Source organism: Mandrillus leucophaeus, unplaced genomic scaffold (genome assembly GCF_000951045.1).
Source record: "Mandrillus leucophaeus isolate KB7577 unplaced genomic scaffold, Mleu.le_1.0 Scaffold331, whole genome shotgun sequence".
NCBI classification, from domain to species: domain Eukaryota; kingdom Metazoa; phylum Chordata; class Mammalia; order Primates; family Cercopithecidae; genus Mandrillus; species Mandrillus leucophaeus.
In genome coordinates, this window is record NW_012103488.1 from 2314836 (window position 1) to 2329760 (window position 14925).

Sequence of the window (14925 nt, forward strand, 5' to 3'; positions counted from 1 at the left end):
TTGGTGGCGTGCACCTGTAGTCCCAGCTACTCAGGAGGCTGAGGCAGGAGAATCACTTGAACCCGGGAGGTGGAGGTTGCAGTGAGCCGAGATTGAGTCACCGTACTCCAGCCTGAGTGACAGAGCGAGACTCCATCTCAAAAAAAAAAAAGCCAAGTTCAATAATTCTGCCCAATGAAACTATGCTTTAAGCCTATTCCATATCCCCTATGGTTACAATTCATAACTTTATTATCCATATATGTAAAGTAAGTTAATGACTCAATTATGTAACCACTAGAAAAAAGGTTCTACCCAACTTTCAATAATTTGGAAAATTGGCTGGGCAAGGTAGTATGTGCCCCTAATTCCAGCTACTCAGGAGGCTGAGTTGGGAGGACTCCTGAAGCCCAAGAGTTCAAGACTGGCCTGGGGAACACAGTAAGACCCCATCAATTTAAAATTTAAAAAAATAAAATAAGATAATTTTTTTTTTTTTTTTTTGGAAAATTAACTAGCTTTTTGGTTGTTTTTTGAGACAGAGTCTCATTCTGTTGCCCAGGCTGGAGTGCAGTGGTGCCACCTCAGCTCACTGCAGCGTCTACCTCCTAGGTTCCAGTGAATCTCCCGCCTTAGCCCCTCGGGTAGCTGGGATTACAAGCATGCACCACACACACAGTTAGTTTTTGTATTTTTAGTAGAGACGAAGTTTCACCATGTTGGCCAGGCTGGTCTCGAACTGCTAACCTCAGGTGATCCACCCGCCTTGGCCTCCCAAAGTGTTTGGATTACAGGCATGAGCCACCACACCCGGCCAATTAACTAGTTATTAAACTCATTTAAATTTAAACACATTACTAAATTTAAAACTAAACTTTTTATAAAAAGTTGTAACACTTCAGCTCTAGTTCAACTTGTCTTGTTCTTCTTTCAACTTTCTTCCAGTATTGGTTCTCTCCCATAGTTATTAAACTCACTTAAATTCATGGAAATCTTTGTAAAATGTAGTATATGCTTTCCGCAATATTAAACAATACATTCATCTTAATTTATTGAACACTTAAGATCATCATGAATAAAGTACTATACTTCCCCTGGCCGTGCTAACTTTGAGACCCATTCCTACAGTACAAAGCCCTGCCTGCTTTCGAGCCTCACTCATATTCCAACTTTTCTACAATATTCTGCTCCAACCATTCTGTCGTAAATAGACCCCTCTTTTATGACATAACTGTGCCATATATATTGGTCCTTCCTCTTCCATTGAGGCTGTTTCTTAAACAGGAGTCATACCATGCACTTTAATTTTACTGTAGTAGTGGTTTATCCTAAGTTCATTTTGACATAGGTATTTTGATCTTCTCTATTTCAAGACAGAGACCCTCAAACAAGTTTTATACAGTTAAATTTCAGCCACATTAGAGATAAAAGTATATTATAAACAATAAATACCTCTTCCCAGGTATACTCTTCATTAGGTGACCTTTCACCTTCCATTGTAAAAGTTTTTCCAGTGCCAGTTTGGCCATACCTGTAAAGATTAACAAGTGTTAAATCAAAAGGAAACACACCCATATGACTCTTAGTGATAGACGAAAAAACAAAAAACAGGCCAGGCGCAGTGGCTCACGCCTATAATCCCAACACTTTGGGAGGCTGAGGTAGGCAGATCACCTGAGGTCAGGAGTTCGAGATCAGCCTGGCCAGCAAGGTGAAACCACATCTCTACTAAAAATACAAAAATTAGCCAGGCGTGGTGGCAGGCGCCTGTAATCCCAGCTACTTGGGAGGCTGAGACAGAAGAACTGCTTGAACCCAGGAGGCGGAGGTTGCAGTGAGCCAAGATTGCGCCATTGCACTCCAGCCAGGGCAACAAGAGTGAAACTCCGTCTCAAAAAGCAAACAACAAACAAAAAAAAACACATGCATTTAAGCTTTTTCAAAAATCTGAAAAAACACTGTTTTACTTACGCAAAGATAGTGCAATTATAGCCCATAATAACTTCATCCAGAATTGGACAAACAACACTTCGGTAAACATCAATCTGTTTAGTAGATGCTCCAAACACCTATCAAAAAAAAGAATTAAAAAAATAAAACTCAAAATTACTCATTTTAATAATTTTGTTTTTCGTATGTTAATTAATTCATAATTCAGCCCACTAGAAGCCATCTGACAATTCAAAGAGACAACCGAAATTCCTAAGTATACACCCTTTTCCAGGTAAAATATGTATATTAAAATTATTTTACATTAGTGAATAATCAATAAATTGCACCATATGTTACCATGTCAAAAGTATATGTCTTCCTTGAGCTCTTGTCAGCCAATCCTCCAGTTCGTACACTAACTTCTTTTCGTACAGGATCACATTCTACTATCGAATGGGCGCTAGCTTTCCGCTCTGCCAAATTAAATGGTCTATAAAAGAAATACACAAAGTCATTCAAGAGCTCTTAGTTCTCAGGTTATCAACGACATTTTCCCTAACTACATTTGTCAAGAAAAACGCGAAGTTCTGACCACATTGTTGGTGATGGGGATTAAATCAGGACTAAATGATACTGCTAAAGCAGACAGTAAAATTATAAGTGTCTCAAGTTTCACAAATATAATTTTTTATATGTTCAAAGATATGTAAGACATTACAATTCTGGCAGCTTCTTATGAGTAGATACTAACAGAATTGTTTTGTTTTGACAGTAGAGATTGGGGTCTCACTGTGTTGCACAGGCTGGTCTCAAACTTCTGGGCTCAAGTGATCATCCCACCTCAGCTTCCCAAGGTGCTAGTATTACAGATGTGAGACACTGTGCCAAGCCACTAACTGGTTTTAACTTGTAAAAATGCCAAACTTATTTTTCAGAATTCCATTTCTCCTATTCTTAAAATCTGATTGGCCAGGCGTGGTGGCTCACGCCTGTAATCCCAGCACTTTGGGAGGCCGAGACGGGCGGATCACGAGGTCAGGAGATCGAGACCATCCTGGCTAACACGGTGAAACCCCGTCTCTACTAAAAAATACAAAAAAATAGCAGGGCGAGGTGGCGGGCGCCTGTAGTCCCAGCTACTCGGAAGACTGAGGCAGGAGAATGGCGTAAACTCCGGAGGCGGAGCTTGCAGTGAGCTGAGATTCGGCCACTGCACTCCAGGCTGGGCAACAGAGCAAGACTCTGTCTCAAAAAAAAAAAAATCTGATCAAGTTGGGTTATGATGTAGCAGAAAAAACATGTCAAGTTTGTGTTCAAAATACTCATCTGCCAGTGGATACCTGGCACAAAATAAAAAGTACATAAAAATAATGACTAATAAGCTGAGTACTTACTATGTGCCAGGTACTTATTGTTTCAAGTGCTTTACATGTGCTCACTCAGTATGTCCACACAACACTGTGAGGTTGGCAATATTATTAGCCCCATTTTTCAAATAAGTGAATAGACACAGAAGGTCTACACTGCCCAAGCCGACTGGATCAAGAGTCCTCATTCTACGGAAATGCCTGAGTAGGTATTTAGTTGAAATGGTTATTTCCTCAGGAAGTCCTTTCCATCCTATGTGCCTCCCCCACCTGCTCCAACCAAGACCACATTAAATGTTTGCTATATATTCCTACAGCACCCTTTATACACCCTTTCTAAACATCACCTCTCTTATCATCTTTTTTTTAATGTGTTACCCACTAGACCTCAGATCACTACGGAAAGAAATCCTGTCTAGTTTACTGTTTCCCCAGCAACAACTACCATGCTTAGCACACAGTAGGTTCTCAAATATTTGTTAAACCACATTACCTAATAAATGTCATCCTAAGAGGAATTATGGGAAAACTAAAAATAATCACAGTCCACAGAGTAGCATTAATAAGATAATTATATACTTAATACATGTCTGGGCCAAAGGGAGAGACATAATCTTGACCTGAGTTCATTTTTCCCATTGAGTATCATGTATTTTGGAGAAAGTGCCAAACAGGAAATTATTTTCCCCTTATCACTAGATAAACCAAGTTGCTATTTATTTAAGGATACCTTAACTTCCCCTGGCACAGCCCACTCTACTTCCGAGTGATCAGAAGACCAAATTTGTGATCCTAGGAAACTTAACTCCCAGGTAATATTTGGTAATGCTTTCATTTGCCAACTATACTAAAACCTACACGATGCACATAACCTACATGAATGTACAGTATTATTAAAACTTCAACAAAACTAAGGCAGAACCAACTTATACTGAGGTAGGCCAAGAGCATCAAGTGGAGTGATTTGCTCTCATGTGACTAAGGCTTTTCCAATTAGTCTATTATTTTTGGCATCCCCTAAACTAGTATCTTGCCTGGATGTATAAAATTAAGCTACCAAATGAATACCATTCACATTGTCAGGACTGAGTAATAGGAAATTCATACAGATCACACATTCCTAAAAGTTATCAAAATTCTCAGAGAAGCTTTAGGGACCATCTGTACTCTAAGAAAGAGTAATGCCAAGCCATTAGTTTCCTACCCAGACTTCTCTAACTTATTAGAAATTGCAAAGTTTCTGCCGATCACACTAACAAATCCATCAATTTGCTGGTTTCACTATAGTTATATAAAAATTCAAACAATCAAAATGGTGAGGGAAGGGAGATGGAGGATTAAAAAAACCTAAATCCTATCCTGTGGAGAAGTGTTAAATTAACTCATTCCACAAATATTCATCAAGTACTTACTATGTGATAGGTAATTTTCTAGACACTGGAGATATAACAATGAACAATACAAAGTTAAAGGAAAGAAAAAAACACCAAAATCCTGTGCTCAGGGAGCTTTTAACTTAGTTGAAGGAAGGAAGAGATAATTATCAAATAAATAAATATATTAGATGCTGATAAATTAGAAATGAAAATAAAGCAGGCCAGGTACAGTGGCTCATGACTGTAATCTCAGGACTTTGGGAGGCTGAGGTGGGCGAATCACTTGAGGTCAGGAGTTTGAGACCAGCCTGGCCAACATGGTGAAAACCCATCTCTATTAAAAATACAAAAATTAGGCTGGGCACAGTGGCTCACACCTGTAATCCTAGCACTTTGGGAGGCCAAGGTGGGCAGATCACTTGAGGTCAGAAGTTCGAAACCAGCCTGGCCAATACGGTGAAACCTCATATCTACTAAAAATACAAAAATTAGCCAGAAATCACTTGAACCTGGGAGATGGAGGTTGCAGTGAGCCGAGACTGTGCACTACACTCCAGCCTAGGCGACAGAGTGAGACTCCATTTCAAAAAAAAAAAAAAAATTAGCCAGGCATGGTGGCTGCCGCCTACTGTCCCAGCTACTTGGGAAGCTGAAGCAGAGGCTGCAGTGAGTCAAGAATGCACCACTGCACTCCAGGCCTGGGCAACAGAGCAAGACTCTGTCTGAAAAGGAAAGGAAAGGAAAGGAAAGGGAAGGGATGGGACGGGACGGGATGGGATGGGACGGGACGGGACGGGAAGGGACGGGAAGGGAAAGGAAAGGAAAAGAAAAGAAAGCAGTTTAAGGGGGATAGGAAGTGTTGAGGGGGGAAGATAGTTGGTTGCTATTCTAGGGTAGCTAGGGAATGCTTCTATACAGAAGATGACATTTAAGCAGAACCTAAAAAGCAAGGGAGCCAGGCCCTGTAGGTATCTTGGTGGAAAAGTTTTTCAGGCAGAGAGAACAGAAAGTGCAAAAATTCTGAAGTAAAAGCAGGTAGATGTATTTTTTAAATGTGTGTGTGAAATTAGCCAGGCGTGGTGGCACGCACCTGTAATCCCAGCTACTTGGGAGGCTGAGACAGGAGAATCGCTTGAACCAGGAGGTAGAGGTTGCAGTGAGCCAAGATCGCGCCATTGCACTCCAGCATGGGCAACAAGAGTGAAACTCCGTCAAAACAAACAAACAAAAAACCACACATGCACATACACACACACAAATGTGTGTGTTTAAGTAACCAGGGTTCAAAGAAGATATCACAAGGAAAATTAGAAAATACTTAGAGATTAATGAAAATGAAAACACAACATACCAAACAAAACTTATGGGACACAACAAAAGCAGTGCTAAGGGGAAAATTTATAGCTATGAAAGCTTACATTAAAAAGCAAGAAAGATCTCACATCAACACCCTAACTTTACAGCTTAAGGAACTGGAAACAGAAGAACTAACTAAATACAAAGGCAGCAGAAGGAAAGAAATAATAAAGATTAGAGCAGAGATTTAAAAAAAGAGAAAAACCAATGAAATCAAAAGTTGGTTCTTCAAGAGGATAAAACTGACAAGCTTTTAGCTAAATGGACTAAGAAAATAAGAGAGAAGACACATGGAGCTATAACCGGTAAACAGATGGACTCACTCATCAAAAACCTCCTGACAAAGAAAAGCCCTAGATCTCGGTTTCATAGGTGAATTCTACAAAACATTTCAAGATCTAATACCAGTTCTTCTCAATCTTTTCCTAGAAAAAATCTGGTAAAGGAGAAAACACTTCCCAACTCATTTTGTGAGGCCAGCATTATTCTGATACCAAAGTCAGACAAAGGCAACTATAAGAAAACTACAGATCACTATCCCTTATGAACACTGATTAAAAAATCCTCAACAAAATACCAACACATTGAACTGAGCAGCACAGGATTATACACCATGACCAAGTGGGATTTATTCCTGGAATACAGGGATGGTTCAACATGTAAAAATTGATCAATGTAATATACCACATTAATAGAATGAAGGAAACCACAGGATCATGGCAATCGATGCAGGAAAAACATTAGACAAAATTCAAAACCCATTAGTCATAAAAACACTCAACAAACTAGGAATAGAGTGAAACTACCTCAACAAAATAAAAGCAACGTATGAAAAACCCACAGCAAACATAATTGATGGTCAAAGACTGAAGAATGTTCCTCTAAAAACAAGAACAAGGCCAGCACAGTGGCTCACACCTGTAATCACAGCACTGTGGGAAGCTGAGAAGATCACTTGAAGTCAGGAGTTCAAGATCAGCATGGGAAACATAGCGAGATCACATCTCTAAAAAAAAAAAAAATTCTTTTTTTAAATTAGCTGGGTGTAGTAGTGTGTCCACAGTCCCAGCTACTCAGGAAATTGAGGCAGGAGGATCTCAAACAAACTAATAAAAGAACAGGAGCAAGACAAGGATGCCCAATGCCCATTTTCACCACTTCCATTCGACATAATACTGGAAGTTCTAGCTACAGCAATCAGGCAAGAAAGAAAAATAAGGGCCAGGCATGGTGGCTTATGCCTGTAATCCCAGCATTTTGGGAGGCTGAGGCAGGCGGATCACGAGGTCAGGAGATCGAGACCAGCCTGGCTAAACTGAGAAACCCCGTCTCTACTAAAAATACAAAAAAATAATTAGCCGAGTGTGGTGGCACATGCCTGTATCACCAGCTACTCGGGAGGCTGAGGCAGGAGAATCGCTTGAACCCAGGAGGCAGAGGCTGCAGTGAGCAGAGATCGTGCCACTGCACTCCAGCGTGGACAACAGAGTTTGACTCCATCTCAAAAAAAAAGAAAAAAGAAAAAGAAAAGGCATCTCCAAATTGAAAAGGAAAAGGTTGACAGCCGAGAGCACGCCTGTAATCCCAAAACTTTGGGAGGCCAAGGCGGATGGATCACGAGGTCAGGAGTTCAAAACCAGCCTGGCCAAGAAGATGAACTCCCCATCTCTACTAAAAATACAAAAATTAGCTGGGCGTGGTGGCATGTGCATGTAATCCCAGCTACTCGGGAGGCTGAGGCAAAGAACTGCTTGAACCCAGGAGGCAGAGGTTGCAGGGAGCCGAGATGGCACCACTGCACTCCAGCCTGGGCGACAGAACAAGACTCCATCTCAAAAAAAAAAAAAAGAAAAGAAAAGAAAAGCAAAAAGTAAAATTATCTGTCTGCAGACTATATGATCTTTTATATAGAAACCTGGCCGGGTGTGGTGGCTCAGGCCTATAATCCCAGTACTTCGGGAACCCAAGGGGACTTGAGGTCAGGAGTTTGAGACCAGCCTTGCCAACATGGTGAAACCCCGTCTTTACAAAAACTACAAAAACTTAGCTAGGCATGGGTGCATGCCTGCAGTCCCAACTACTTGGGAGGCTGAGGCAGGAGAATCGCTTGAACCCAGGAGGCGGAGGTTGCAATGAGCCAAGACCGTGCCACTGCACTCCAGCCTGGGCAGCAGAGCAAGACTCCATCTCGAAAGGAAAAAAAAAAGTAAAGAAAGAAAACCCTAAAATTCAGCGGGGCACAAGGAGCTAGAGCATCAAGAAGAATAGCTAGTGGATGCTGGGCTTAATTAATAGCTAGGTGATGGGTTGATCTGTGCAGTAAACTACCATGGCACAGGTTTACCTATGTAACAAACCTGCACATCCTGCACAAAAAAAAAAGAAAGAAAAGAAAAAAGAAAACCCTAAAATTATACACACACAAAAAAAAACTGTTAGAACTAATAAGTGAATTCAGCAAAGTAGCTGGATACAAAGTCAACATGCAAGATCCAGCAACATTTCTTTCTTTCTTTCTTTTTTTTTTTTTTTTTTTTGAGACAGAGTCTCACTCTGTTGCCCAGACTGGAGTACAGTGGCAGGATCTTGGCTCACCACAACCTCCACCTTCCAGGTTCAAGCGATTCTCTTGCCTCAGCCTCCCAAGTAGTTGGGACTACAGGCGTGCGCCACCATGCCTGGCTAATTTTTACATTTTTAGTAGAGAAAGGGTTTCACTATGTTGGCCAGGCTGGTCTTCAACTCCTGATCTCATGATCTGCCCACCTTGGCCTCCCAAAGTGCTGGGATTACAGGTGTGAGCCACTACGCCTTGCCTCCAGTTACATTTTTATACACTAAGAATGAACAATCTAAAAAGGAAATTACAAAAACAGGTCAATTTAAAATAGCATCAGAAAGAATAAAATATTAATAATTAATTTAACCACGCAGGTGGAAGACTTATAAAATGAAAACTATAAAACACTGCTGAGACCAGCCAGGCGCAGTGGCTCACAACCCCAGCACTTTGGGAGGCCAAGGCAGGTGGTTCACCTGAGGTCAAGAGTTCGTGACCAGCCTGACCAACATGGTGAAAACTTGTCTCTAGTAAAAATACAAAAATTAGCTGGGTGTGGTGGCGCATACCTGTAATCCCAGCTACTGAGGAGGCTGAGGCAGGAGAATCACTTGAACTAGGAAGGTGGGGGTTGCAATGAGCCGAGATTGCACCACTGCACTCCAGCCTAGGCAACAAGAGCGAAACCCCGTCTCAAAAAAAAAAAAAAAAAAACTGCTGACAGAAATTAAAGGGCATAAATAAATGGAAATACATCTCTTGTTCATGAACTGAAGACTTAATATTGTTAAGATGCCAATACTACCCAAAGTGATCTACAGATTCAATGTAATCCGTATTAAAATCCCAATGATGTGTTTTACAAAAATAGAAAAATCCATCCTCAAATTCATATGGAATCCCAAGGGAGTCCAGATAGCCAAAACAATCTTGAAAAAGAACAAAGCTGGAGGACTCACACTTCCTGATTTCAAAACTTACTACAAAGCTGCAATAATCAAAACAATGTGGTACTGACATAAAGACAGACTTATAGACCAATGGAACAGAATAGCACTTACAGATAAGCCCTCTTATATAAGGGCAAATGATTTTTAATAAGGTTGTCAAGACCATTCAATCAGAAAAAGACAATCTTTTCATCAAATGGTGCTGGGAAACTAAATATCCATATGCAAAAGAATGCCACTGGACCCTTATCTAACACAATATACAAAAATTAACTCAAAATGGATCAAAAATGTATGTAAGACCTAAAGCTATATAAAACTCTTAGAAGAAAACATAAGGCAGAAGCTTCACAACAATGGATTTGGCACTGATTTCTTGGATATAACACCAAAGATACAGGGAACAAAAACAAAAAGACAAACTGGACTTCATAAAAATTTTAAATGTTTGTGTATCAAAAGACAGTATCCCTGTGATCCCAGCTACCTGGAAGGCTGAGGTAGGAGGACTAGTTGAGCCCAGGAGTTCACAACCAGTCTGGGCAATAAAGCAAGATACTGTATTTAAAGGGGGATTAAAAAAAAAAAAAAAAGCCCGGGCACAGTGGCTGACACCTGTAATCCCAGCACTTTGGGAGGCTAGGGTGGGCAGATCACCTAAGATCAGGAGTTCGAGACCAGCCTGACCAACATGGTAAAACCCCATCTCTACTAAAAATACAAAATTAGCCAGGCGTGGTGGCGCATGCCTGTAATCCCAGCTACTCAGGAGGCTGAGGCAGGAGAATTGTTTGAACCCAGGAGGCGGAGGTTTCAGTGAGCCAAGATCGCACCAATGCGCTCCAGCCTAGGCAACAAGAGCAAAACTCCATCTCAAAAAAACAACAACAAACAAACAAACAAAAAAAACCCAAGCGGAAAAAAAAAAAAGTTTTATCTTCCTTTTCTCCATCACGGTGCAGGATCAAGGTAAAAAAAGAGAACTCTGGCCAGGCAAAGTGGCTCATACTCATAATCCCATCACTTTGGGAGGCCAAAATGGGTGGATCACTTGAGGCCAGGAGTTCAAGACCAGCTTGGCCAACAAGGCGAAACCCCATCTCTACTAAAAAAAAAAAAAATTAGCCAGGCGTGGTGCACACCTGTAATCTCAGCTACTTGGGAGGCTGAAGAATAAGAATTGCTTGAACCTGGCAGGCAGAGGTTACAGTGAGCCGAGACTGTGCCACTGCACTCCAGCCTGGGTGACACAGCGATTTTCTGTCTCAACATCTGTATGGAGGAGACTGGAGATGACTGACCCCGGCAGCCAAGGTGTTGAAGCAGGTCATAAGCCAGACCCCTGTGTTCTCCAAAGCCAAATACATTGTCAGATCCTTTGGCATCAGGAGAAATGAAAAGATTGCCACCTACTGCACAAAGGGCCAAAGCAGAAGAAACCCTGGAGAAAGGCCTAAAGATGCAGGAGTGTGAATCAAGAAAGAGCAACTTCTCGGATACTGGAAACTGGTTTGGAGATGCAGGAACACATAGATTTGGGTATCAAATGTGACCCATGCATTGGTATCTACAGCCTGGACTTCTACATGGCGCAGGGTAGGCCTGGTTTCAGCACTGCAGACACATAGCACAGAACAGTCTGCACTGGGGCCAAACAGAATCAGCAAAGAGGCCATGCGCTGGTTCCAAAAAGAAAAAGAAAGGAAAAGACCAGAGTATCAATGAGTAAAAAGGCAACCCACAGTAATGGGGAAAAATTTTTTGCAGATCATATATCTGAAAATACCCAAAATACATAGAAAACTCCTAAAACTCAACAACAAAAAAGCAAACCAATATAAAAATGGGCAAAGGACTTAGACATTTCTCCAAAGATATACAAAATGGCCAGTAAACACACGAAAAGATGCTCAAAATCATCACAAATCAAAACTACAATGAGATGCCACCTCACACCTGATGGGATGGCTACTCGAAAAAAAAGAAACAGAAAATAAATGTTGGTGAGGATGTGGATAAATGGGAACCCTTATGCACTGTTGGTGGGAATGTAAATGGTCCAGCCACTGTGGAAAATAGTTTGTTGGTTCCTCAAAAAATTTAAAATAGAATTATCATATGATCCAGCAATTATAATTCTGGGTAAATACCCAAAAGAACTGAAAACCCATATTCATAGCAACTTTATTCATAATAGCCAAAATTAAGAAGTAACTCAAGTGTCCACTGACATATGAAGGGACAAGCAAAATGTGATACATACATATAATACTATTCAGCCTTAAAAAAGAAGATGTTTGCTACAACATGGTCCAACCTGGAGGACATTATGCTAAGTGGAATAAGCAAGTCACAAAAGGATAAATACTGTATTATGACTCTATTTTATGAAGTATTTAGAGTAGTCAAAATCATAGACAGTAGAATGGTAGGTGTCAGGGGTTGATGGGAGAGGGAAATGGGGAGTTATTGTTTAATGTGTATAGAGTTTCAGTTGTTCATGATGAAAAGAGTTATGGAGATGGATGGTAGTAATGGTTGCAGAATATTATGTATTTAATATCACCGAACTGTACACTTAAAAGTGGTTAAGATGTTAAATTTTATATTATGTGTATTTGAAAATGACTTTTTAAATTGGGAAAAAAATAGGGGACAGAATAGCAGGGGCATAAGAAAGATAGCCAGTAGCGCATTATGTAGGGATCTGTAAATTTTAACCTGTGAGTCAAACCTGGCCCTTGCCCTGCCAGATTTAAGAATGATTTTTACAGTTTTAAAGTGTTCTTTAAAAAAAAAAAAAGATCAGAAAATAATGTGACAGAAACCACATGTGGAGGGGTGCAGTAGCTCACGCCTATAATCCTAGCACTTTGGGAGGCTGAGGCGGGTGGATTCCCTGAGGTCAGGAGTTTGAGACCAGCCTGGCCAACATGGTGAAACCCCATCTCTACTAAAAATACAAAAATTAGCAAGGCATGGCGGTGTGCACCTGTAATCCCAGCTACCTGAGAGGCTGAAGTGGGAAAACCGCTTGAATCTAGGAGGCGGAGGTTGCAGTGAGCAGAGATTGCGCCACTGCACTAGGGCCTGATCGAGACAGCAAGGCCTTGTCTCAAAAAAAAAAATAACAAACCACATGTGACCTGCAAAGTCTAAAGTATTTAAATAAAATAAATATTTATTTCTCTGGGCCCTTTTCAGAAAAGGCTTACCAATCCCTGAGGGCCTTGCAACTCATAAGTTGCCTATTTACGAAAGCTTAATAAACAGACTTGCACCAGGAAGGCTATTTGAAAGAAAAAGGCTAATGTGGAAAAAAAAATCTCTTTACACAAAAATTATTGTAAATATTAGACACAAGCAAATAACTATTATATTCATTGGTGATAAAGTAAATCTCCTCTAAGGCAAGGCTTGAAATGTATGCGGATCATAAACATCAAGTTCAAGATAATGGTTAACTGTGGCTGGAGGAAAAGGGATAGAGAGGGGAAAGTGGGGGCTCCAGCAATGATTGTTTTGTTTCTTAATCTGGGTGATGAATATACAAATGTTTATTACATTGTTCTTAATAACTTTTGTAAGTCTGAAGTATTTTGTAACTGATGTTAAAAAAAGAAATCAAATAAAGGCATACGGAAAAGGTAATATTGCCTGGTTTTATTAAACAACCAAAATAAGTTTAAAATTTGCACTTGTTATATGCACTGCATTTTTAAATAAAAATTTTCAGAACAACTACTAACAGAAGCCCCAGAGTACAACAACTGATAAGTGTCACTGGCTAGATTTAAGATTGCCACCAAATTTCCTCTCTGGCACCTCGCTTAGAAACCTAGTCATCACCTTTGATATCTACAATTGAAGTTACCAGGGCTGAGTAAACAATAGCCTAAGAAAGTTTGTTGAAACAGGTTTTTCCAAAAAAATAGCCTTTTAATTTTAGACTACTTTGGGGTTTACAGAAAAGTTGCAACAGCAACTGTTAACAGCCACAAAAACAGACACACAAAACACAAACTCAGTAAACTGTGGAGAGCCTCTAAAAAGTTGAATACATCAATTCTAACTAAACAGCAGTTTCTAGCTCATTTTAAAATTGGGAAGTTATTTGGAAACGAGTCAGGGGAGGGCCGAACACCCCTCCACATCTTCTTATCTCGAAATATCCATTTAATTTGGTCTATGAACAAACAGGCAGATAAAAGGGAAAACTGTAGCACAATCAGAAATTTACACTAGCTTAGCTTGTCTTGATCTTTTAAAAAACATAAACTCACTTTATAACTTAATTTTTAATGTTTAAAGACAGATGTTTACTTGTTTAGTAGGGATGCGGAAAATACTGCATCTAGAATAAAGAGAACAGTGGTTGATTGCTTTTTAGAGGCGATAATACCAACGTAAGTGCTAAACCATCTGCAAAACAGGTATTCAGTCTTACTTCCAAATGGACAAACTACATGAAGTAGCATATATAAGTGACACCTAAGTCTTTATTGACTCTAGTTTAAAAATAACGCACTTTTCAGTATGGAACAGTGATCAAACCAAACATACTATTTTCTGCTAAAAATCAGACACACACAGCAAGCGGGTGTCATTTTTATTGAACAGAACGAGAACCAAGAAACTGGGACCCTCAGGAAATGCAAATAAAATCCCTCTCCCTGGACCGCGCACTAGGGGGCCCAGCAGCGAAGCCCCGGCGCTCGGAATCCTGTCAGCCCTCTCCCTACCTGCATCTCACCACCACCTGGATGTTCTTCCCCTTCTCCTCTTTCTTCTTCGCAGACGAATTTGGCTGCGACGCCATGACTGTCCCCGCCAAAAAATCAAGGCCTGGCCGCGGACTTGGGCGCTGTGAGGCGCGGAGGGGCTTGGCGGCCGACGGGGGTCGGAGTCTCCCTGGTCCCTCCCGGGCGCTGGCGTGGCCTGGAGGACCGACGCACGCAGCTCCGCGTCCCCGCTCTCTACCCGGTACTCTGGCCGTGGCGTTTATCCCGCGCCAGCCGGAGCCGCCAAATCACCAATCTCGTCTCCACCCCAAGCCCCAGAAACCAAGCAACGACTCGGCGCCTCAATTTGAAAAAGGGACCGAGTAGCCGGACCAATGACTGCGCTGGCGCGCAAGGCACCATGGGATGCAGTGTCCTCACCGGAGCCCCGCCCTGGGAGCGTGGCCTGCGGGAACGTAAAGAGTTGGGCTGTCCGCCTGCTCCGGAACTTCGTAGTCCAGAGCTGAGACTTTGGAACTAAGCGTGGAACTTTTAGCGTAGCGTGGCTCAACTTACATAACGTCCCTAGCCCAAAATTCCCTCATCTGCAGAGAGGAAGTAATAGTAACCATCTCAGAGGGTTAGGATGAGAATTAATGAGCTCGTGGAAATAGATCGGAATAT

General features: G+C 41.2%; 1 protein-coding gene across 1 annotated transcript in view; it reads right to left on the minus strand.

Annotated features, from left to right (window-relative positions):
* The window catches only part of KIF11 (kinesin family member 11), a 71204-nt gene extending 56549 nt beyond the window's left edge, over window positions 1–14655 (minus strand). The window contains exons 1-4 of the mRNA XM_011988485.1: window positions 14263–14655; window positions 2269–2401; window positions 1951–2048; window positions 1432–1510 (exon numbers count right to left, since the gene is read on the minus strand). Coding sequence (XP_011843875.1) covers window positions 1432–1510; window positions 1951–2048; window positions 2269–2401; window positions 14263–14339 — 387 coding nt within the window. The 5' untranslated portion in view covers window positions 14340–14655. The remainder of the gene's footprint in view (window positions 1–1431; window positions 1511–1950; window positions 2049–2268; window positions 2402–14262) is intronic.
* Between the last annotated feature and the right edge of the window lie 270 nt (window positions 14656–14925).